Source organism: Pogona vitticeps, chromosome 2 (genome assembly GCF_051106095.1).
Source record: "Pogona vitticeps strain Pit_001003342236 chromosome 2, PviZW2.1, whole genome shotgun sequence".
Classification (NCBI taxonomy): Eukaryota; Metazoa; Chordata; class Lepidosauria; order Squamata; family Agamidae; genus Pogona; species Pogona vitticeps.
Genome location: NC_135784.1, coordinates 145,469,766 through 145,496,326, shown reverse-complemented (window position 1 = coordinate 145,496,326; position 26,561 = coordinate 145,469,766). Strand labels below are relative to the sequence as shown.

The 26,561-nt window shown below is 39.8% G+C and overlaps 1 protein-coding gene across 5 annotated transcripts in view; it reads right to left on the bottom strand.

The window, feature by feature from the left end:
• Positions 1–26,561, bottom strand: part of SLC39A11 (solute carrier family 39 member 11) — a 393,771-nt gene that overhangs the window by 148,146 nt on the left and 219,064 nt on the right. For all 5 annotated transcript variants that reach the window (XM_072990764.2, XM_072990765.2, XM_078384320.1 and 2 more), the window contains one exon: positions 19,706–19,876. In XM_072990764.2, coding sequence (XP_072846865.2) covers positions 19,706–19,876 — 171 coding nt within the window. The remainder of the gene's footprint in view (positions 1–19,705; positions 19,877–26,561) is intronic.

The window sequence follows — 26,561 nt, the reverse complement described above, 5'->3', positions numbered from 1 at the left end:
AAGTGCATGGTTATTCAGACTGCTTAGCACTGCATGGCTGATTGGGTATTTCAAAAATAAACTGCAGGTTGGGTGAGTCAAACCGAGATCACGATGCACTGGCCCTGCTGTCCCAAAGCGGGAGGCTCTCCTGACTGTTATCTCCAATGGCAGAAGAAACTCATATGGATACCAGTTTCACTGGAGCTTTCTTTGGAAAGAACAGGTTGGTCCCAATTCTGACCACAATCCCGATCTAGCAGCATTTTACTAGTTGTTGAAGAAGAAGAAGGAAAAAAAATCAAAGCAACACAAGACCGAATACAACAGATCATGCTAGATTTAATTTGCCCGTAAACCTTTCACTCCAATCTGAGACAATGGTCTCTCAAATACTCCAATCACCAGTGTTAATCCTCCATATTCTGCCAGCACAGAATACCCTCTCTCAAATGCAACAAGTACGTAGTTGTCTTTCTGTTGTGCCACATATTTATTGAGGCATATGCACACAACTTTTTTGCCTACATCACCGTGTGATCCTAATTCTTAACGTTTTAATCCTACTGAAATAGATTTATACGATACTTTATCTCAGGCAGGGAGCTTTATGTTGAAGCTATCAGTCTCAGCAGGCACTAAGATCAGTACACTCACATTCATAAACTCACAGAGTCCCCAGGGTGGAACAGGTCTGCCCCCCCCCATCCCTGAGACTCCTTTCAAAGAAGGTGCCAGGAAAAGAAAACTGTCATTTGTGGGGCATGGCCCTATTAGATTTTGAATAAGATGGATCTAAATTTAAGATGCTAAATCTGAGCTCATACAAAGAAGCAGCATTACCACAATCAGCCAGGCAGAAACATTATTCCTTAAAGTTAGAATTTATATAATAACCAATACCCTGTTGATCAGTGTAGTAAATCATACTAGCGCAAACCCATTGAATGAACTCCTCTGTAAGTTCCTTTGATTCTAGAGTTCCTACTGTAATTGCTAAAATAAGTCAGTTGGAGTAGGCCCAATTGAATCAACAGAACACATGTAAGGGTTGACTCAACAAATTCCCACTGATTTAATGGTCCTAATTTCCTACGCTAAGCAGAAGAATTTTTTTTTGGCCAATAAGTTATGGACAGGCGCAGATACATAAAAACAGCATAAACAGAATATGAATAGGATATAAAGAGGTGCTCTGATCCTTCTAATCTGTCTATACTTGTGATCCAGATTACTATTGTATATGTTTTTAAGAAAAGAGACATATATGTGATGCTGGCTAGATCAAGGACCATAGTAAGTCAATACTCAGGAGAAAAGAACTGACAGTTCCTCAAAGTCATTTATCATATACTTAATCTACAACCCATGTTGCCTCCCTACAACACTGAGAAGAGAGATGTCATGGTTGTTATTGCAGTTGCCCCTGTCTCCTTTCTTATACAATGTGACAATGTTTGCATCCTTCATGTCCTGTGCTACTCCACCTTCCCTCCAGCAAAGACAAAAGATTTCATGCAGCTCGGTGGTGATGATCTCTTTACAGCACTTCCGCACTTCAGCGGGGATGTTATCCTTCCCAGGTGCCTTGCAAGAGGTGAGGGAATCCAAGGCCGCTTTTATTTCTGCTAAAGTTGGTTCGCTGTCCAACTCTTCCAAGACAGGCAGGCACTCGATGTTATTTAATGCCTCTTTGGTTACTGCTTTCTCTCTGGAATATATCTCAGAGTAGTGCTGCACCCGGCATTCCATCGCTGTGCTCAGTCCTGGATGATCACGCCTGTAGCAGACTTCAGGGGAGCAGATTTCTTCTGTATTGGACCTAAAGCCTGCTTGATACCATCATACATTCCCTTGATGTTACCTGTGTCCGCTGCTATCTGTATCTGAGAGCAGAGCTGAAGCCAATAATCGTTGGAACATCTCCTGGCAATCTGTTAGACTCTGCTATGAGCAACTCAAAGAATCTGCAAGTTGTGCTCACTAGGACAGGCTTTGTATGCTGCTAGCACTCTCCTCTTTTCCTCGATGGCTGGCAGCAACTCCTCTGAATGGGCTTCAAACCAGTCTGCCGTCTTTTTTGTCTTCTTGCCATATATGGACAAGGCAGTGTAATAAACAGCATTCTTGAAATGTTCCCATCATTCAGGTGCATTTGCATCAGCCAGGCCTGAAAGGGTTTCCTCAAGCATTTAGGCAAATTCCTCCACTTTTCTCTGATTGTGAATCTTGCTGATGTCAATACATGGTCTTTTTTCCTTTTTTGTGTGATACTGTAGCGAGCGCGCAGAAGCCTCTATTATCTCAGGCCTCCAGGAGGTGCTCACTCTTCTTCCTTAGTTGCTGCCACCAGGTATTGCAGTTTCAGTACCAATTATTCAATGAGACATGTGTTACTTTGAAAGTTAAACTTGTTTATTTGATCAGTAATATGTAATAGGTAAATCACAAGTTGCTAATCAATCTCTCTCACTCACTGAACTCACTGAAACACAGAACCCTACTCTCACTGACTTACTGGCTTACTGACTCACAGACTCACATACCTCTCCTCATACTCCATACACCCCTCTTTATATCCTAGCCCCTCCCCCTTTAGCACCACCTTCCGTTCTCTCATTGGCTCCTTTTCCACTGCTCAGCTGTGATGGACAGGTGAGGGCAGGGCTGAACGCTACAGATACAACCTCTTTATTTGCAGTTTTACTCTACTACACACCAGAGAGTGATCAGTATCACAATCAGCAGCCTGATAACTGTGTGTGATCGTAATACTAGGAAGGCTAGAATGTCTAGTGAGGATCAAATCGAGCTGATGCCAATGCTTCGATCTTGGATGTCTCCAAGAGACTCTGTGTTGAAGCTTCATATTAAAGAATGTGTTGCTGACACAAAGACCATAATGACATCAAAACTCCAGCAAGTGTTGGCCATTTTCATTCCTCTTCCCAATGACAAAACAGTCTAGTCAAGTGGGTAAAGAATTGTGATCAGCACCAACACTAGCATTAAAGTCCCTGAGAATGAACAGTGGCTCTCTCTCAGGGATTTTTTAAATTGCATCTCCCAGATCATCATAGAATTTGTCTTTGACTTCTGTTGTAGATGACAGTGTTGGTGCATATGCACGAATGAGGGTGACCGGTCCTGCTGATGAGTGGAGCTGCAGAGACAGGATTCTTTCACTCCCCACAGTAGATGGGACAATGGATCTCAGCAGAGTATTTCTAACCATAATCAACACCATATTCCCTGATCTCATTCAATGGTTTTCCCTGCCAGAAGAATGAGAATTTTTTTTCTTTGACAGATCCCGAGTCTGGCAATCTCGTCTCTTGCAGGGCAACAATGTCCATCTGCAGTCTACTCAGTTCCATGTCGATGACAGCTGCCTTGCGTGTGTCGTCTATTTCCTGCAGGTCATCAGAAAAGCCAGAGATCATTGTCCAAAAATTCCAGGTGCCCAGCTTTAGGGCAGAAGTTTTCTTATGATTCTTGCTTGTTTTTAAAAATTACCTCAGTTTAGAAAACAGTATACCATGTAGTCTGGCAAGCTGATATTCAAATATGAGTTCAAACCCTAATGCTAACAGTCCTTGAAGCAGTGCCCATAGTTACTATGGTGTTTACCTGAGTTCCTTGTTACTCCCCAAAATTACATTGAAAAAAATAGTTTGAGTGACTGCTAAACAAAACATCTGGCTTCCAGCCAACCACCATATTTATTTTCTTTCCCCAGAAAGCTGTTAGGAACCATCTGAGTCCAGAGGTATTCTTAACAGAGTGAAAATGATAATTGACATACTTTGATTTATAGCATATGTCAGGTCACCTATTAACCTGCATTCAGATTAGCAGAGATATTGTGCTTTTGCCTTACCAATTCATATTCCTGTGAGTAAGTGGGTCATGCCATATTTAGAGCCAACTATCATATGCCAGAGAATACTGTGAAACTATACTATTGCACTATTTTAACTTTTGTATTTTCTCCTGTAGACCAGGTTTAGCTGAAATCGTGCTTTGTTTGGCTTTTATTCAAAAATTGGTTCAACAATTTTTGGTTTGTAGCCTCTATTATAGTAATTATTATTATACACTATCATGTCATGTATGACTTATGGTGATCCTTTCTAGGGTTTTCTAGGTACAGAGTATTGAGAAATGATTTACTATTCTCTTATTCTGGGTGTATCTTAAGATTGTGCAGTTTGCCATGACTATACAAGCCGATTCTTCTCATGGGAGGCACATCAAACTCCCAAACTCTGGGTCCATTAACTGTCCAGTCAGCTCTGTATATTCCCCAGTTAGCTTCTCAGTCTCCACTTCTTACATCAAAGTACCTTTCTTCTTTTTAGAACTTCTTTGGGGTTTTTTCAAAAATCATCTCAGCCCACTCCTTTAGTTAAAGGTATTCTCATGCCAGCTAAGCCTGAATATCACAAGGTTCATAAGTCAATTAAAAACCTGACAGCTGATAGACTGATGCACTCAGACACATTAAGCACTTCTCATTCTCTTCGGCTAAGTATTCCAACCAGAAGGATAGGTCACAAGTTCTCTTCTTAATTTTACACTCAGGGACTGTGTACTTAGAGAGGCAAAGGGCAAGAAGCAAAAGGAAAGATCTACAAAGGAATAAAGCAACAGATCACTCTCTTTTTTCCATCTCTGTGTGGTGGGTCCAATTGATTGTGGAACAAACTTTGAACCAGTGGGGGTGGCGGGGTATGTGTGTGAAAGTAGATACTGTACATAGACAGACAGACAGACAGACAGACAGACAGACAGACAGACAGACAGACAGACAGATAGATAGATAGATAGATAGATAGATAGATAGATAGATAGATAGATAGATAGATAGATAGATAGATAGATAGATAGATAGATAGATAGATAGATAGATAGATAGATAGATAGATAGATAGATAGATAGATAGAGGTTACCCTGAGTGGGGGGGAAATCAAAACTTTGGTAACAAATTACAAACTGTTGTTAAAGTATCAAAAAGTTTTTGATGGCCTGTGAACTCTTTCCAGGGGAAGATCTCACCTAGGCTACCTTGCAGCTTAACACTTGTACAGAGCATGTTTTCTTTCCCCATCTTTTTAGCTGGCTGTTGTTGCCTTTTTTGTTTCCAAAGGCATTCTGTTCACACAGCTGTCAGAGAAAAGATCCTTCTCCAAGCATTCAAACCCAGAAGAAACACATTTTTTAAAGGGAAATTCAGGGCTTGGTTTCCCTGGCAACATTATCTTCTTTGCAAAGTACCTCCTGTCTCTAAGCAACAGAGCATTCTCCCAAATCACTGGCAGACTAAATTCACTGCTTTAAGGAGAAAGGCAAAGAAAGAAAGAGAGAGAGAGACCTGGGGCACTACATCTGGTTCTTGCCTTTTGGGGGGAAATTAAAGTGAAGAATACATGTGAATGTTGGCCACACCCTACACAAAGTCTTTAACTGGGATAAACTACCTGAAGTAGCTTTGCACACCACCACATCAGACAAAATGTGTATACCTCTATAATTTGTCTAGGGTGACAGCAGAGAGTTAAACATCAAAAACATTGTTTTCGTTTGTTTTGTTCCTAACCATGTATTCAAGTATGAATATTCACAAAGTTTTCATTTCAGAAATAGAAAATAATTGAATCAGTTATCATATCAGAAAAAAAAAATTAAAAGTGAGTGGCTACAATTAAGAACAGAAAAGTATAGTGTGTCTTTTAAAACTCCTGTCCTTAGCAGTCTGTCAGCTACTGAAGGCCTGCCTTAATAGAAAGTTGTTTGTATGCTGGTTAGAAGGCCATAAGGAAAATGGTCAAGCCAGCCTCCCAAAACAGCTCATGTCAAAAGAGTCCAAGAGTCTACACTTCTGGATTCTCCCCGAATAGGGAGAGCCCAAAAGTGTAGACAGGCAATCCGAAAGTTATACACGGAAAGGAGTCAGGAGCAAAGATGATGATACAAAGCAAACAAGATCATGAACCATGCTGTCTCCTAAGAAAACAGTCTTAAGTTTATATAGCTGGGCTGCCTAGCCCCACTGTTGAATTAAACTGCAGACATATTGTTAGCTGGAAAAGATACCAGTTGCAGGATTTCGTCTGCTCTCTCCCAGGAGGAAGAACTTTCCTTCCAGGAGAAGCCCTGGAGCTGAATATTGCATCTTATAGCCTCTCCTGTCTTTAACCCCCAGTGTTAACCCTCATGGGCTAGGAGGAGTTCCATCATCTTGAGATTCAGGCTCCATGCCCCCCAACGATCTACTATCATCCAAGGATTTAGCCTCCTTCATCTCTGAGGCTCCAGAGTCTGCCGGATTCAACAGTTCTTCACCCTGCCCATCTAGACTGAAGTCTACTCTAGGCAAACTAACAATAAAAAAATGGAATAAAAACAATATATTAAAATAAAACAACAATAGTAATATGGTTCAAGATGGGGGGAAAATAAAAATATTCAAGTGATAAAAGTGCAATAGCTCTGGAAACTGCCATTGAAGGAGAGTCCACAGCCTTCTGAGGCAGCACATTCTATTGCCAAAGAACTCTGACCATCAGGAAGTTCTCCCTAATGTTTAGTTGAAATTTCCTTCCTGGGTGGAGGTCAAGTTATTACCACAGAGGAAAATACTTCTGAAGGAAAGTGAAGTGGTTTAATATGTCCAAAGTGCAGATGGGTAGGCCTTCAACCATCTTTGGGAGGGAGATCAGAGGTGTCATAAGGAAGAACTACAGCATCTGCCAGTGATGCCTTTCATCTTTCTGTGGCATTGAGCATACATAAAGAATTCTGAGGCAATTCTTTAGGATGCTCTGTTTTTGCATTAGTGACGTCCATTTCAATCAACCTGTCAAAAATCTAGGTTAGAGAAACTGAAGAGGTCTCTTTGTATGAAGGCAGCCTTTGGCTCTCTTTAGTTGTCTGTTCTGCTAACACAAGCTGCCTTCAACAACTGAATCTCCCATATGTTACTAATATTCTATTCTATTCTATTTTTTCTTGTTCTCTCTTTTCTTCTCTGTATGCTTTTGTTTTAAATTGCTGAATTGTTACATGTATTGTTGTGTGAGGTATGTGGGATTTTTAAGTTTTAACTTGTAAGCTGCCCGGAGAAGTGTGTGCACTAATGGGGCAGCATATACATCAAACAAACAAATAAAATTTAAATAATACATGAAGAACTTCAAGCGGTATTTTAAGAAACAATTTGGAATGGAGATCGGGCTCCTGCTCATTTCTCAAAACATCTTCTTCCCATGCACAACTTCACCTATATACGGAAACGATCCCTTTAAACACAAGATTGATCACAAAACTACCTAGTTTCAAAAAGTAATGATCAGATTCTCTTTACTTAGCACTGAATGCCAACGAAGTTCATGAAAAAGGAACATCTTTCTGGCATACAAGGCTACACTTATAAATCTGAAGGCATCTTACTATAATTAAAAGTTGGTAACTAATAAAAATGTGTGATAACACCAGAAAAAAAAGAAACCTCAACTTTCACCAAAATGCAATAGCCATTAAACTCACAGATCCCACTCCTCCCAAATAAATGTGTTAGGGTGAAATCAGAGAAGCAACTGACCTTCTTTCTGAAATTCAGGACATTCTCTTTTTAATAACCTGTAGCCTCCAATGTCATGAGCCACCAGCTGAGAGACTTAATTGCAAAAGCACTTGAAAGTATCCTCTGGGCTTCATGAAAGGTATGCTGCATCTTCTTACTTCCAGTAGACTCTTTCAATTGAGGACATGCTTGAAGAATAAGTGAATGATTCTCTCTCCTTCAGAACAGCCATTAGTCTCTTCACTATCTGATCCTCCTTAGACCTGTAGTTTAACATTTGTATCATGGCCAGGGATGAAACATCTGGCCCTCCAGATGTCGTTAGGCAGAACTCTCCTATATCCTGGCCACTGATCATGCTGGTTGGAGTCATGGGAACTTGACTCCAAGACAGAGACAGGGGTATTCATATACAAATATGAATACCCCCGCAGAGGTGGACATAATGAGGGTCCAGCCCCCTGGGGCCAGACCATCCACTCACCTTCTGCTGTTGCCACGAGCTCCACACTCCCTTCCTATTGCTCCAGAGCTCTCAGTCTGTGAGCCACTCTTCAACCTTGCAATGAGGCTCATCCTCCCGCCTCCTGACAGGAGTGGCTTGCAGACCACAACCTCCGGAGTGATAGGAAGGGAGTGTGGAGCCTGCGACAACAGCGGAAGGTGAGTTGACGGTCTGGCCCCAGGGGTCTGGACCCTCGTTATGTCAACCTGTGCGGGGGTATTCATATTTGTATACGAATACCCCGTCTCTACTCCAAAAACATCTGGAGAGCCACAAGTTGTCCAACAACGGTCTACACAGACAGGTCTTATTGAACATCTGATAAGAAATTTATCTTCATTTTCCCAAAGCTTTAGAAAAGACTGATCAGTTGCCTGTGTAGAAGAATCTGGAATTGATACTTTGATGTATAAAAGGGGCTCGGAAATTACTTCAGTTAGCTTGGCTACCCCCTTAAGTAGAATGCTCTGATAATGTTGTTCTGGTAGAGGTGAACGCTGTGTAACCTCTGAAGCTATGCTGTCCTCTATGCTGCTAGTAAGTATTAGGTAGAAAAGTTAGTCTCAATTTTCTTTTTCACCATTTTGATTGTTGTTGTTTTTCCCCAATATTTTATCTATTTATTTATTCATCTATTTATTTGTTTGTTTGTTATTTATACTGCCCATCTGGCTACCCAGGCCATTCTGGGCGATTTATACATTACAATAATATAATACCGTGCAATGCAATACAATAAAACAGAACAATAAGACAGAAATAATCAATTACAATTTAGACAAAAGTAAAAATAATATCAATAAAAAACATTAAAAAGTTGTTAAAGCACTACTGTGTCAGGATACTATAGAGTCTGGGAAGGCCTGTCAATATAATATGATTAATGATTGTTTGAAATACCCAATGAGGGAGCCAGGCTGGAGACCATTCCACAGTTGCAGGGTGACCCCTAAGAAGGCCCAGTTTCTGATTGTCATTTTCCGGGCCTCTTTTGGAGTCAGAACTCTCAACCACCCGGCCTTGGAAGATCTTATAGAGTGGGCAGATCTAGTCAGAAGGAGACGTTCTGCCAGATAACGAGGTCCCAAACCGTTTAGGGCCTTGTATGTTAACACAATCACCTTGAACCTGGCACGGAAATGGACAGGTAACCAGTGCAGAGCATCCAAGATGGGGAAAATATGTTGATATCTCCTCACTCTGCTGGAAAGTCTGGCAGCAGAGTTTTGGACCTGTTGAAGTCTCTGTAACAGTACCAAGCGTAGCCCCATGTAGACAGAATCACAGTAGTCTAATCATGAGAGTACCAGTGCATGGGCCAGCATGGTGAAGGACCCAGTGTCAAGGTAGGGATGGAGCTGGAAATAGGTGAAGCAGACCACAGATGCTATCTGAGATTCCATTGACAACACTGGGTCCAAAAGTACACCCAAGCTGCACACCTCATCCTTTGCAGAAAGAATGGCCCTCCCAAAAGACAGGGAGGCACCCAGACCACAGACACTAGGGGCGCCCACCCACAGGATTTCCATCTTGTCTGAGTTAAGCCTCAGTCTATTCTCTCTCATTCACCCCAGCATGGCGTCCAAGCAGCGCTCAAGAGACAGGACAGCATCCACTGCAGAAGGGTGAAAGAAGAGATAGAGCTGGGTGTCATCTGCATATTGGTTACACAAAGCTCCAAAACTCTTGATGACTTCCCTCAGTGGCCTCATATAGATATTATATAGCACTGGGGAGATGACTGACCCCTGCAAGACCCCACAATTGAGTGTCCACAGAGCAAACAGCATATCCTTCAAGCTGTACTCTCTGAGGATGGTCCTCCAAGAAGGACTGGAGCCAGGCCAAGGCCAAACCTCCTATCTCCATTCCAGAGAGCCTCCCCAGGAGGATACTGTGAGCGATGGTATCTAAGGTCGCTGATAGGTTGAGAAGGACGAACGAGGATGTTTTGCCCCATCAGCCTCCCTCAAAAGGTCATTTTGCAGGGCGACTAATATTTGCCTTTTGCTTTCCCCCCCCCCGCCCCAATAAATATAAACCCATCTCCACATAAAGTCTTGGTCAGTACATTGGGGATGAAAAGTCCTAAACCGCTAACTACCTAGTTCTGTTTAGAAGTGTGTGGAATTCTACCTTGCTAGGCCAGTCTGCTAGGCAAAGTGCACAGGTTAGTGAATTTCTAGTTCCTGGAAAGCACAGCTGATGTGCTGGGAGCTCTGATTTCTGTGGTGAAAATCATGGTTTGACACATAAGATACAAAGGGATAGCGCTGCAGAGTGGCTGGAGTAGGTGCCTGACCATCGCAAATACTCGTATTGCCGCCAGTATGTTCAGGTAGTGTGAAAATCAAACAAGCATGGAAAGCTGTCACTGTTCGTTTATGCTGTGCTACAGTCCCAGACTGCCCAAATCATTTCAAAACTTAGGGTTGGGCTAGAGAGAGAGAGAAGGAATGAAAGAGGGACGGAGGGAGAGAGGGAGAGAGAGAGAGAGAGAGAGAGAGAGAGAGAGAGAGAGAGAATAAAAAAATCAGAGTGAGTTGGATTGGTACAAAACTTTATAGCTGCTTCGCAAGGTGCCTTCTATGCCACTCCAAAATGCACACAGCATACCAGAGCAATACAACTCTCCAGTTTAACAAAGTACAAACTGTACAAAAAGATTCTTCCCTGAAACAGGAAATATATACTATCAGAAATATATTTAGTCCAAAGTTGAACAGAGTAGCACTTGTCCAGAGGAAGCTCTCCCATAGATAAAAGCATGTTGTTGTTGTCTAGTCGTTAAGTCATGTCTAACTCTTCCTGACCCCATAGACCAGAGCACGCCAGACCCTCCTGTCTTCCACTGCCTCCTGGAGTTTTGTCAAATTCATGTTGGTCGCTTCGATGGCACTGTCCAGCCATCTCGTCCTCTGTCGTCCCCTTCTCCTCTTGCCTTCACACTTTCCCAACATCAGCGTCTTTTCCAGGGCATCTCCTCTTCTCATAAGATGGCCATAAGATGAGCTTCAGGATCTGTCCTTCCAGTGATCACTCAGGATTGATTTCTTTCAAAATGGATAGGTTTGTTCTCTTTGAAGTCCAGGGGCCTCTCAAGAGTCTCTTTCAGCACCACATTAAAGCATATCAGTGTTTAATATATAACAGAAAATGTAGAGCCTCAAACACACTTTCTCCTGCAATGTTCTAGAGTTTAGAGTCTAGAGCACAGGAGCCAAAATGGTATTGTACGTCATCAGAGTACATAGTCATCCCCAATCTTTCTGTCAAAATGCTCACAGGCATCTCTAAATTACAGTTAGAGCTGAAACAATAGAGTCTTTCTGTCCATGGAGTTCTTCCTAGAAATTTCTTTAGAGTTGCCGTATTTTATGTGTAAGTTAGAAAAAGTCTCTTCAAATGTACTTTTTCTGGACAAAAATCCATTCCATTTTTGTGAAGTGCTCATCCATTGGTCAGAACAAATAAAACAATCAGCTTTGACAGCCTGCCTGTTATAAAAAAGCTACATAATAAAAATGGATATAGGACAATAATGTACATAGAATACATTTTCAGAGAGATAACCATGTTAGTCGGTTTTAGCAAAATCCAAGCAAAACCAACTCTATTGTGCTATATTAAAATACTAATAAATGCATTTCAGAGTGAAAGCATAGGGATTACATTCCAGAGGTGGACTGTAATTCATAAAAGCTCATAATAATAAATGTATTAATCTTAAAGGTACTACAACACATTGCCATTGTTTAGTTTTTTAAATGATGGGGACCCACTGATACTGCACTTTGAGCTTCTTGGAAGAAAGGGAGGGCACAATTAAAATTTATTATATGTAATATGTTTCAAGAACAAAGGTCAGTGGGAGGTCTTTGCCAAATCTTCTATTATTCACTTGGAAAAAGAGGAGTCACGACCCCTTTGTTCCAGCTTGAATAGGATGGTCTTTTATGATCTGGGGCTATGAATAGAGCCAGATTGAGTTCCCTGGGCTATTGAGCCAAACTGATTTCCCATCTTTGCTGTCTGCCCTCCCTACAGTTTCACTTGTGTGTTGATGAGATATAGTGATGAACACAGAATACTCTGAGACAGTGATCCCACTTTGCCCTTTTCTGTGCCATGTGCTACAGTCACAAACATCCTAGCTTCTAACATCCAGCTTCAAGATTCCAGGCTACATTGACAAATGCGATGTTTAATTGTTGAAGGCATACACACACACACACACACACAAAAACCAACAGAAAGGCTGAATAAAATAAAGCTTTTTCATTAACTTATATAGAAGCCTAGTATAACAACAGACAGGCCTTTGGCTTTCTTATAAATAAAGCAAAGCAGCCCTAATGAAACTGAAGAGTTTGTGACTAATCTAATCTACTGCATTCCAATTAATCCATTTATTTCATTTTTATTTCCACTAAAAATCCATTTAAGAAATTGAATTGGAAATATGAACAACAAACCGAAAACAATGACTCACATCAACCTTATTTATCATCAGGGCCCCTTAGCAAACAGTTAAATTTTCCTTGAACATTCTATTTGTAACATAAAATTGATGAATCAAGTTTTCTGTCAATACTGTGAGTTCTAATGTATGAGATACAGGTTATAGTTATGGTTCAATAAAATGCAAACACTAGAAAATCAATTCTACTATTTATCAAGATAACAATCAGTTACTGTATATTCTGTGTGTATCTTTGATGACGGTTGCTGCTACAACTGCAAAAATGGTCACCTGAGCAGTTACCATTTTTCATGTCATCATCTAACATACTGTATATAAAATACCTCTTTACATTTTTCAATGTAAGAATAAGAAAATATTATACTAGAGAGTTTATGGGACCAGACACTTGTTTCAATCATTCAGACCAAGTCCTATGCATTGCTTTTGTGGTCTAACATACATATACCTTTGCACATAGGGATTTTGACATTATAGCTTATTACTGAAAGCATTCAGTAACAGCAGCAACATAGAGGGAAGGGATTCACACTACTTGCTCAAAACAAGGCACCGTTTAATGTCTTGTAGAATACTGCTGTGAGGGGATCAGGACAACAAGGTGATCAGCTTACTGTTATCAATGCAGAGTGGGTGGGTGGGGTGCTGTGAGGATAGGAGTGGGTTTATAAAGAACTCAATTGTGTGCTAGTCTTCTACCAGCATAAATAGTCTGCAGATCTCTCCCAATTAACTCTGACTTGTCAGCATCCTTGACAAGGGTTCAGAAGATTCCATACTGATAGAAAGCTAGAGTGCTTATTTTTAGAGACATATGATACATGCCAAAATGTCTGGTCCCAAAAACATCTTATGGGTCCATCTGCCTGCAGTGCAACTCCAATAACATCACAATTCCAACAGACATCATGTTAAATGCTATTCTGAAACAGAAATGGATAGAACTTCATTGGATGAACTTCTAGATGCTGTTGAGACTCTATAGTGAGAAGCATCATTTATTTTGCCACTCAGTTCTTCCTCTCCTCATCTTTACTAGAATAGTTTCTTGTATGCTTTGACTCTCTGCTTATTTTCAATATCATGTAAAGAGCAGCTGGTCTTTTAACTGATGCCATAAAGCAGATGTAAAACACTGTTAACAGAAACCAAATCTCTGAGGAACCATCCACAAAACTATGTAATGCCTCACTCGGAGGCTTAATCAAAATGTTGAGAAATGAGGAACCATATTTAGACTTTGCTTTTAAACCTTGCTAATTGTTATTTGTGGTAGACCTGCAACATTTTAATTTATTTCAACTCTTTGCCATAACAACCACCTGAAGAAAGATTAACCAGAATTCAGAGTAAACAGACTCTGATTAAATGCATAATTAATGTTCTACTAAAATGGCATCTACAAATATGAATTAGGAAGTCCTACTCCATCATTTGGCATTGCCCTTTTATACCAATTTATCCTCTTCATTTGCTACTGCTGCCTCAAAGCAAATCGACAAGCCTCTGCTTCAGCTGCAAAACCCAGTAAACATGAAGGAGGTCCATAGGTTAGATCGCTGTGTTTCTCACATTTCATCTAGCTATAAGTATCATTATCTGGAATGAAAGGAAGATTCTTTCTCAGGAGCTACAATCACTTTTCTGAATAACAAGCTGCCTTCATAAAAGTAGGAAGTACTAATGCCTGGAGCATTAAACAGCAGGGAAGGCAGCAAACAGCAGAACCGCAAATGGCCCATTGAAAAATCATTTATTGTTATTACTGTATTGCTTTAAAGTTGATACCCCTTTGAGAGGCATACCTCTGTGTCCCTTAATATATGGAATTTATTACCATGTCCTTTCCTTTCCTATATTTAGGACAGAAAAAACTCAAACGGTTGTTTTAAAGAAATGTGGGATCTAGGCCAATCCACACGTCAAATACTTAAGGCACTGGCTGAAATCCTGTTATTTAGCAGAGTATGTTGCACTATGAATGTAGGCAAATAGGGGGACCATTAAGTCATGTGATGAGTAAATCACAATTAGAATAGGTCCCTTTGAATCAATGGGATTTACAGAGATGATTCACCAAATCCCAACTAATTCAATGGGGCCTATTCAAGTGTGGCTTATTAGGCTAAGCAACAGGATTCCAGGCACTGTTTATTCTAACAATGTGTATGCAAAGCCATGTTAGTCCTAAATTATGATTGCCACCTCTCCCCCCCCCCTCTTTTTTCCCCTGAGAGTCTTCTTATTTGTAACATCTAGGCAGGCAAGTATAACATTCTCCTTTCCATGCTAGGAACAACTGGATCTACTGAAGTTGTTTTTTGCAAATATGGGGGGAAATTTTGTTTCTGTTCATTTTCTAAGAATTTGCTCAAACCTGCAAACTTTATATTTAAGACAGAAAGAATTTGAGATTTAGAACCTTTGAATGTCAGAGAAAGTGAAAGAGATTTTCTCATCCCTGGTATTAATCAAAGGGCAAATATTTTACTAAAGCTAAAGCTTTACTTTGTCTTTTTTTTTCCTATGAAGAGAGCAAAAACAACTCCAAGTTCAGCTAGAACTAACGTTATACTGCCTGAAAAATGCTGAATTAATAACATCCAACATGAACATTTGCTACCAAAACAGTGGGCGTGGGGTTGCAAAAAAAGCCCAAACCATAGAGATCAAAAGCAACGCAAAAAGGAAATCGGTGCAGATCCCATCGTATGGCTGAATCTGTGCTAAGCATCTGAGTTGCAGCCTTGGCCAGCTGCCTGTCTCCAGAGCTCACCTGGTGCTTATCTAACAGAAACTGCATGTCATTTCCAATTCCTTACAAGTGTTTCAGACCTGGTGCTAATGAGAAGCTGCAGCTTTCCAGAACAACTGCCTACATTGGCAAGGAAATTAGCTGCTTGATGGCAGAGGGATCAGGTTGAAAGACAAGGCACAGAATGTTGCACCTTAGAGAATATAAGATATCTTTACATAGCTGTAAATCGCAAGGAGCAATTTCCAAAGAAAACAAGGTGACATTGTGCATGGAAGCTACATCAGATATAATACTGCTTTCTACTAAAACATCTGTACTGTTTCTTTAGCCATTCCCTCCTTTCTTCATTCCTAGCACATGAAGTGCTTCATATAGCTTGCTGATTCTGTGCTACACCTCAGTCATGATTCCAAATATTCATTACATTTCTTAAATCTGTAGCAGATTTGATCACACTTACCCTGCAGCAGGAGACACAACGTTCTTACATCAAGAAACCTAAAGGGTGGCAAGAACTGTATCCCCCCCCCAAAAAAAAACCTTGAGAGCTGGCAGTTTGTGGTTTGGCTTACCTGATCTTAGAACTGCCAAACTGGGAGGGACCCTATGGATCATCAGTCCAGCCCCTGTCAAGGAGGCACAGTAGGGGAACTGAGCTCTCAACCTCTGGTTCTGCAGCCAGATGTCTAAGCCACTGAGCTATTTAAAGGTTTTGGACCTACTGTCATAGGAGACAAGACCTCTGTTCCTGCCACCCTCAGTCGGAGGAAGGTTAACATTGCCAAGGAGTGATAGTGGGTCTCAGTGGTCATTTTAATCACAGTCATGTTTTACTACTAAAAGCTTTAGTGTATCCTAAAGGGTACAGAAACTTCAATTCTGTTTCTTAACTGTACTGGGAAAAGAAGGAAGACACCTGGGAATCAGGTTACTGCAAGATAAAAACATCAAAAAGAACAAAAAGAACTGTGCCCTTTTAAAGACTAGCATACTAGCATTATATATTTTTTTAAACTTAAATTGTCAGAAAATCTTATTTTTAATTTTAAACATTAGATTTCTGGACAATTTAAATTTAAAAAATTGATGTTAATTACTACCACTATCAAATCTACTTTAATACAGTATTTCTTTAAACACAAAATCTCAACAAAAGACTAAAATTTGTTTTCTTAAAGGTGCCACAATACATTTTTGTTTTGTTTTTCTCAAACAGATGATCTCTCTGAACAGGATAAACACAGGTTTCCTACTCACTGATCTAGAACAAAACATTCAGAAGATGCTGCTCTCTCATACAACAAACAATGTTAGGGAAAAGAAGAAAGCCATCACCTTTAAAGCACAGAATATACCTGGGGCCTCGGTAACTGTCTGAAGGCGTGTTCTGTAAGAGCATAAAAATGTGAGGCAGACTCTTTCAAGACTGCTCCCCAGCAAGAATGGGATTACTGTCAGTAACCTATTGCAGAGCAGTGAAGGAAGAAAGCAGCACTTTGTTTTCTCTTCTGCAAAAGGTCTCTCTCCTTTCCTTGAGTGACAAAAATAATAATTCATTGCTTCTCGGGAGACAAAGGTATCAGGACAAGTCACAAAAGTACAACCATTCTCCCCCGCCTCATTCTACTTTGAAGTTATACTTCTTGACAGTTTTGCAGGAGGGATGAAGCCCAATTACAATTTTTAGCACTAACACTAGTGACCTTTAGCAAGGAGAAACCAAGATGCACCTTTTAAACTGGCAGAGGGATCAGGCTGAAAAACATGGCATAGAACGCTGCACCTTTGATTTTTGTGCCCATGCTTCAAACAGCAGGCAATGTTTCTACAACATGATAGAAGCAGCACTTGTCATCTTCTCTGAACACTAACTAACTCAACCTTGGGAAAGCGCTTTTTAGAAATAATTAGTTTCAGTTATACTTCTGAGCCTCCAGGTGGTTAGTTACCGCCATAATTGCAATTATTAAGAGAGTACCTCTTTCCCACTTCTTGAATCTAATTAAAATAGTTTCATTTAGTTAATTTTTTAAAAATAAAGTGCTACAAATTGATGTCCTACAAGACATCATTCTCTCCTCCCATCCACTTCATTCCCTTGTCAAGATCTACAATGAAGCATGAGCCATCACTTTAGCCACATGATAGTCCTACTGTGCTATTTAATCTATTATCCCTCCTTTATTTAGTCCCTGTAACTATAACAGTAACATAAAAGCTGCAGCTACGAGACATGATCTCTTCTTTAATTACAATATTTACCTTAACCATATCAATATTTTGCTTTGTTTTGTTTTGGAATTTAGGAGTACAGATGTATTTAGGTCTATTGATTTTCTCCTGATGTTTAGCTGATGCCACACTGGCTTTCCTTTTCTTGACTTTCTGCATTTACCCCAGATGTTTTCTATTGTCTTGACTTGTAGACTTTGAAAGAATATTCTTGAAAAGGTACGCTTAGCTTGCCTCTCATTGTGGTAAGCTTGGAAACACTACAAGCAATCCAGAATGGATTCTACATCTAGCAATTATAACTAGAGATGTCTCTTCCACACGAATGGTACCTATTTACACTTCCCTGTTGTTTACATGGACAATTCACTTGGCTGTCTTAAGTAAACACAAAGGCCAATAAAGAGTTTTCTCAATAAAATGCTTTCAAAAGTGGATGAGGTTAGGGTGGGGTGAGGTGAGGCGAGGATAAAGAATGTCCTGTTGATGAATACAGCTATAAAGCTGCAGCTAGATTTTTAGCTACAAGTCTAGACTTGTTTACATCTGGCACTGAAGAGATAGGGACTCATGCAAAATAATGAAAAACTTTAAACTAGTTTAAGCAGATAGCCATTACATCTTATACATTATGTTGCATGTGCTTGCAAGGCCCAGAAAACGAAATGTCCTCACCTCCAACTCCTGCTAACTCTTCAACCCTCACTTAAAATCTAATCTTCAAAGGATAAGTGCACAAGTGAAAGTGTTAGCAGAGGAGAGAAGCCAACAGAGGCTATAGATCTTTCTGAGAAGTTCCAGATGTTCAGTCCTCTTTCCTGTTTAGCTATAATCTTAATGCATCCCCTCTCCCAATCTGCCTCTTATTCATTAGCTTGTTTCTCCGCAATCAATGGCTGCATTTATGATGATGATGATGATGATGATGATGATGATGATGATGATGATGCCGCATTTCTCCCAACAAGGGACCGAAAGCAGCTCACAACATTAAAATTCACATAATTTAAAAACACAATAAGTTAAGTATTAAAAGATAAATTAAACAATACATGATTTAAAATACAATTAAAAGATTAAAACTTGAAAACATATCTAATCTAACATATCAGTAGTTCCCAATCTTGGGTCCCCAGATGTTCTTGACCTATGACTCCCAGAAATCCTGGCCAGTACAGCTAGTGGTGAAGTCTTTTGGGAGCTCTAGTTCAAGAACATTCGGAGACCCAAGGTAAGACTCACACCAAACTACTTGCCAAGTGTTACTGCACATCACTTTTTCTTGCATTCATACAAGTATTTTGTGAGTGGAGAGGCTTAACAGATAAAATACCCATATTTCTGTTCAAAAACAATATAAAGGTAAAATGACAGAGAGGCCCTTCATAATGGCCTACAATTTGAGCAGGGGAGGTACTTCATCATCCCATGTGCTCATTGTCTAGGAAGACCATTTTCCAAGCAGTTTTTTTATTTGCAGAAAACAGACTTGATATTATTCCGATTCATAAACAATCTCTTTGTCTCTTCAAATCCTTGTAAAACAATTAAACCCGCATACTTTCAACACCCCCAGATACACAGCACTCATCTTTTTATTTGAAACTCTAAAACTTAAGGAAATGGATTCCTTAAAAACACAAAACTATCAGCTCATTTGACATTAAACTAAACAAATCTATTTTTTTGTATTCTAACTATTTTAGGAAGAAAGGTAAAAATATTTAAGGGCAACATAAGCATTGAAATACACTAAATTTCAAAAGAGTATAAATTCCACGCCGGACATAGTAGTACATTTGCTTGCTTGTAGGGATGTGACAGGTATACAAAAATAATGTTAATGCTAAATCTGAAAATGTGCTTAGTGTACAATTTTGAAAACGATGAAGCATATTAAAAAAAACCAAATATCTAGATTTCAAAGGATTATGAGTTTGCAAGTATGCACTGAAAAGGTACAATCATGAACAGAACAAGGTTTCTTTGTACTAGAAATAATTTTCTCAAGTTGTCCAGTTCTTACAAGAACAGTGTGCAATAAAAAGAACCCAAATCAATCCCAAATCTGTGTTGACTGTATATAAAAGTTCAAGTTTCATGAACAGTAGCATCTTCAGGAGGAAGGAACTGGCAGTAAACAACAGACAAATGCTTACCAGGAATATTGTGTATTGTTATTGCTAAGATGAGCAGCATGATCCGCCTCCAGCTGCTGCTTGGTGGCACTGGAGTGCTGTCTCTGAAGGTCTGGGATGGAGCAGAACCATCTAGCTGACTACCTCCAGTACCTTTCCTCCTCTGATAGGGCTCCCCATTTTCACCTTTGTCTACAATAAAGAAAGAAAGATGTAAGATGTGTGGTCATTCTAAAAAATGTTTACAACAAAGCATGAGAGAAACAACTATAATAGGCCTCAACAGAAAGTTGCTTGAGTTTTACCAAGCTGGACTGCAAGCATATGCAAAACATAAATAAAATCTAAATCATCAAACTACAAAGAAGCACGGCAGGATCATCACTGTCACTGCAAAGGCTAAAGAACAAGACTTGCTTAAAGTCATGGAGGAAGTTGTGGCATAGCATGAAACTTGATCAATATTTCCTATGCATGTATAAGATAGCACTGAAAACAGAAAGGCCCTTTTGCTTTAGAGCAGCCAAAAAGATAAGTGTATGCTTAAACAGAAGGTAACGGGCAAAGGTCTGGCAGGCACAATATCTTCCATCACTGTGTGATGGGGTTTGGCAATACGCTCTTTTCTTTCTACTTTCTTCTGGCAGCAACTTGAATCTTTGCAAAGCCAAGTCAGAAGGCAAAGAGCTTGCTTGATCAGCCGGACTGCCACCATACTGTAATAATTATACATGCTATTTCTTCTGAATTTCTCCTTGCCACTTAGATGTTAAATGAATGGTAGTCCCTTTTAGGTCCAGGATTGTGAGCCTCCAGGCTGACATGCTCTCATGAAGTGAGCTACTATGGATCTGACAGGTGAAGGTGTAACGGTATATAAATCACCACCCAAGCAGACATCTTCTAAAGCGTGAAAGAGTGGGTGTTCATGTGAGCAGAGGGAGCACGGGCTCAAAACTTGTTGAACTTCGAGGGAAGACTTGAACAATATGGGCAAGACATTATACTCTTCAATGACAAAAGACATTGGAAGGTATGCCAAGGTTATCACATCACATAACAGCAGTTATTAAAGGAGTTCACAGTGTGAAGTTTAGCAGTGGAAAGGGAACACAGGAAAAAAAGATTAGAGATGTCTGACACAGAAATGGAACATGCAGTTGTTGGAAGAGATGACAATCATGTGTTAACTATCTTTCAAACAGATTTCTCGGTCTCACTCTCTTCTCTCTGACATGTTGGAAAGGTCTGGTTGATTTAAAATCTATCAGAAGCAAACCAAATAGAAATCAGGACAATACAAAGGGCAAGATGTGCAATGCTGTCAGCTGCAGTACCGATTCTTTGAATTTTCTCTGTTCAAGCTAGAAAAAGCTGATAAAGAAATAGGTGTTCCTGAACTTTACATAGGCAACAGCTGTGCTCAGAATGCAAAGAAGATCTGACATTTTAGATGCATTTTAAACTCTTCTTCCCCACCCAGTTTAATTTTGCTAGCAGACAAGCAAGTGCCAGAAGTCATTTGAAGGTGGTTCTAAAATAATGTCAATTGCTTCCCATGCCATTTCCAAGCAAGTTAATGTTAAATTGTCATGTTGCACTTAACGCGGTGCCCATTAAGAATCCAGTATATTAAAAATGGTTCTGCAAATGAGCACGTGAAGCCAATAAGGAAAGGTAAAAGGTTCTTTCTAAACTTGCGTCTTGCCATGCAGAATAATAGTTTCACACAGAGAGAGGTGGAGACAGCTTAAAAGCATTCAACGGTGCAGTAAAAAAAATGTTCTACTGAAGCTTTTGGTGCAAGGTGTTCGAAAATACTTTAAGCTATCAAGAAAAAAACATAAAATGGCAATTACGCACATTGCTATATGCAGCCCCCTCCAGGCGTTGGACAGTTTTACATTCTGAAAAATGTTAATGGCATACTGTTCAGGTTGCTTTGACTACTAAGTTGAGATGGCTTTGTCCTTTTTGAAGCAAAGGAATCTAGCTCACATTATTGAACTAGAATAGACCTATTTGAATCAAAGAAACTTTAGAGAATAAATTCAAGGATATAGGGCACCACTTAGCTAAAGCTAGTTGGGAGAAATGTTTCAATCCTGTGCTCAGTTACCTAAGAAACAGTCAAGTCAAACTCATTTTATTATTTCCAAACACACATATTTTGGGTTGCGCATCCCAAAGAAAACAAAGGAAGGAGACACAAATAATCAATTTTTGAAAGGTGCCCATAATATAAAATGTACTCTTTAGGATTTCTCTGAACAAGAAACAGCAACATGTGCCCTCAAATTCTGGAGGCATTCAGAAACTACTTAGAAACCTGAAAGTTTTGTGACAGGAGAGAAGCAGATAATAGATCAGGAGTGTAAAGCGTTAAGCAGACAAAAGCACAATCCAGGTACACTGGAAAGAGTTTCACGAGTTATCTCTTCTCTCAGCAACTCTCTACTGACAATTAGCTCATGAGAATGACAAAATAGATGATCTAACTCATAAAGATGAAACTACAATTAGTAAAAACAAAATATATTACAGTATATAGAAAAATCATTGCCATCATGCACTCTCTATCATGAAAAAGGAAAACTCTGCTGCAGGTTACAACCCCTGAAGAAGTGTTCTCTGAAGCACATACATCTCCTCACATTCTTCTACTGAGCAACTGGCCTTGTAAACTAAACACGTCTATTACTATCTCTGATCTATGTCTATTGGAACACTATCATAGTAAAGGTAAAGGTAAAGGTTCCCCTTGACAATTTTTGTCCAGTCGTTTCCGACTTTAGGGGGCGGTGCTCATCCCGCTCTTCAAGCCATAGAGCCAGCGTTTGTCCGAAGACAATCTTTCCATGGTCACATGGCCAGTGTGTTTTAGACACGGAACGCTGTTTACCTTCCCACCGAAGTGGTCCCTATTTATCTACTCGCATTTGCATGCTTTCGAACTGCTAGGTTGGCGGGAGCTGGGACAGGCGACGGGCGCTCACTCCGTCGCGTGGATTCGATCTTACGATCTTACGACTGCTTGGTCTTCTGACCCTGCAGCACAGGCTTCTGCGGTTTAGCCCACAGCGCCACCACGTCCCTACTATCACACTATCATAGTGAACATTAATGGGAACAGGGCCTATCCTCATCTCCACTGAAGAATGACATCTCATTTTAATTGAGCCAGAGCCACTTCTTTAACATGGGTGGGACAGGTGAGATATATCAGCTTTAATGCCAACTTCTCAATCCAAATATTTACCGTATTTTTCGCTCCATAAGACGCACCTTTCCATAAGACGCACCAATTTTTTAGGAGAAGAAAACAGGCAAATATAATCTGTTTTCTTCGCTCCATAAGACGCACAGACTTTCCACCCCCCCTGTTTTGTGGGGGAAAAGTGCGTCTTATGGTGCGAAAAATACGGTAAGTCAATATGGTACTGTCGTCGTGACCAGCTCTACCACAGGCCTTCCTATAATAGCTTCAAGAGAAATAAAGCCCACCATGCCTCTTCCTACAGCCTCTTCATTACAAAATCTATGTTCAGTGAGGGGATCAGGCTAATTCATTCCACCCTGCTTTGTAGGACTATGGTATAATTTAGGTGAGCAGCCTCAGAAAATCAAGATCCAATAAAAAAGAATCCATACTGAAACACAAAACAATCACCTCAGCATCTCCAAGAACAACTGCCAGATTTATGCTCAGTTCCTTCCGCCTCAAGCAACACCATCTGGAAATCAGGCCCATTCTCATCTACTTATAGCAGCAGAGTAGGTGAAGCATGTCTGCGTTACACTGAAAGAGTGCTCTGAATAGCAATATTTGCCTGTATGTTAGACACACAGCAAGGTATTTGCAACTTCCCATGAGAGACATATTGTGCAGCCTAACAGAGATGTCAATATGGCACCATTCAAATCATCTAAGTATTCCCTTATGTATATTCCATTCTGTTTCTCACTGTGACCACACTGATCTTTTTATATCTCAATCACCTTCCCCACGCAGGGAAAGGCAGAGATGGTTAAGGTTGTGAACGGATATATACACACCCCTCAGGGAACAATACAGTACATCTTGAGGACATGTTGAAATAGAAGGTTCTTTAGAAGACACTGAAAAAAAGAGTCTGCTAGATACAATAAATGAACACAGTGATAGTACTAGAGCGGGAGCAAACTCAAGCCTCTGTAGGCAAGTAATGTCACTCATATTAAGAGCAAGGAGAATGCTTAAAAAGTAAAATTTGCGACACCTTGCAGATCTCACGTCTAGGTCATGGGAACAGTAGTTCTGCCAAACACTCCAATGGGAACTGTCCAGCATCACAGAAAATTAATAGTACCTTGGACAGATCTATGAATACCCAAGCAAGCTGTGTTGCCGTTGCTGGCAGTCTCCATCGCTATGGGCTTATTCACATTAAAGCAATAGTTCGAAATACATGTCAATATAACATAAATTCAGTTACACTGACTGAGTCACTTGTGCTTGAATCACAGTTTGAGTTCCCTTGGAACAAGCATTTAATTTGGAGTATTCTGACTCTTGCTAGACATGTGCATTCTCTCTCCAACCCAAGGTTGGAATTAACAGAGGCAGACGGGCAATGAAAATGTGCAAACAAAACACACAAGCATACAGCTGTGACAATGGAGGAGACATGGGCTGAAACTGGCTGGCTGGAGATAGGAGGAGAGAGAGCTGGCAGCAGCATTTTGCCCACCTGCCTGCCTTCCAGCCACCAGTTCTTTCTGTGTGTGTCCATATGTTGATTTCTCCTCCACCTACCTGTCCCTCACTTGCATCAGCTGGCAGACAATGAGCCTTCCTCCTACCCACCTCTTCTCCCTCCCCAGCAGAGGAAAGAAAGACACACACACATACACTCACAAATGCAGAAGTAGCACAATGACATAAAATGGGGAGCTATTTTCAACAAAGGAGTACTCATAGGGCAATTTGATTTATAAAACAGCAATATAACACCCAAATTAAAATAAGTTGACCTCTAGTGGAGAAAGGAAAAACTTTCTGATGCTCCAGAACACACGATTCTCCATCAAATTAATCTGCTCTTGCACATGCATCATGTATTCACCCATTTTAACAACAAATCAAAATAGGCTAAACTCAATTTAAATAAGATGTTTTTAAAGTAATGTAACCACCTCAGTTGAGCAAAACCCTATGTTAGTCCTACCTACAGTAAGCTGGCCTAATTTAATGGACTTCAGCTTCCCTTCATTTTCAATGGTCTACTCAAGAAAGGACTAATGTTTGATTTTCATTGTTTTTTTCAAAGTCTATTCAAGCAATGGATCAATTATTTTTAATTTTCTCAGCATGCTGACATATCTGTTTTCATCTCTCAACTTTACACTTTAGTCACACTGTACAAATATATATATATTATAATGTTACCATACTGATTACAATATTAAAAGATGGATCACCTTGTCACTCTTCTTTATAGACTTTTGACTATGTCCCTAGCTGTTCTCTACAGCTCAGAATTCAGGCACTAGAATATCAATGCATGCCAACAATTTAACCTCTGTGATCAGAATGGATGGACAGATTTAAATGACTTAGTTAAATCACCAAGGAAAGAGATCCAGTTAAACTTGATTTAAACCAAATGCTCAACCTTCAAAATCATGTATTTTCTGAACAAGGATGTGTATGAAATGGTTCTGTTTGTAATTAAATGGAGACATTTTACTATCTAGCATCATAATCCAAAACCTTAGCCCATCCAACCTATAATTCGGGGGCAATGAAGCGCACATGTATCAAGAAACTTTTGTAACATTTTAACCAGCAATATCCAAAATAATATAATTTATAACACACTGGCCAAAATTCTGCTGCTTAATGTAGTAAATCACAGTAGAATAGGCTCATTGAATCAATGAGGATTTGGTGAATCAAGTCCTCTATAATATTCATTGACATCATCTTCGAACTGCAGTGATGGTTCCATTGATCCAAATGGGCCTACTCTAACTGCAATTTACTTTGCTAAGCAACAAGATTTTGGCCACTGTGTTATATTTATAGCTCATCCCCAAAGGTCTGCTTTGCTTTTCATTTATTTTTTACAAGAAAAATCGGGTTTTAAAGTCTAAGTGTCTGATACAGAGCCATGAATTTAATAATGGAACACTATAGATAGAGACTGATAAAAATGCTGTGTTCGGATATCACTTCTAAACGAGGTTATTTTAGAAGACAATGATAATATCTGTGTGTTTTTTTAAAATGAAGTTATACCCTGTAAGGACAGGCCAGAAGAAGAAGAAGAAGAAGAAGAAGAAGAAGAAGAACTAATATGTCTGAGACATAGTTAGATGAAATGGAGATAGGATGGAACACTTAGGACTGAAAATAAACCACCAGCAGTTCAAGTAGTCGTTACCTGTATTATTTATTTATTTATTTATTTATTTATTTTATTTACCTGTAGTATTTGAGTCCTAGGTAGCTCATTTCTTGGGACTAAACCTGGCAACAGTTTAGCAAAGGCAGACATAACTACTTCAAAGGTCCACATCCCAGACATGCATTATTCAAAACATTTAATACTCCACTTACTAAACAAAGCTTCTTAAACCACAGAAATAATTTCTGCACTAGGTTATATCTTTATCGGATTAGTGAAAAGTTACAAACAACAAGAGCTTTTGAATTCTCTGGAACTCTTCATGAGGCAAAGACAATATTAAATTTGAGGGTAAGAGAAAGGGCAAATAGTGGAGAAAATGTGGGCTAAGTATGAACGGGGCCCACTCTCTTCAAGGCAGACTGCTAGCACAGCAAGACAAAATTTGCACGTTCGATGTAAGACAAAGGTGTCAAAGTATCCATTTA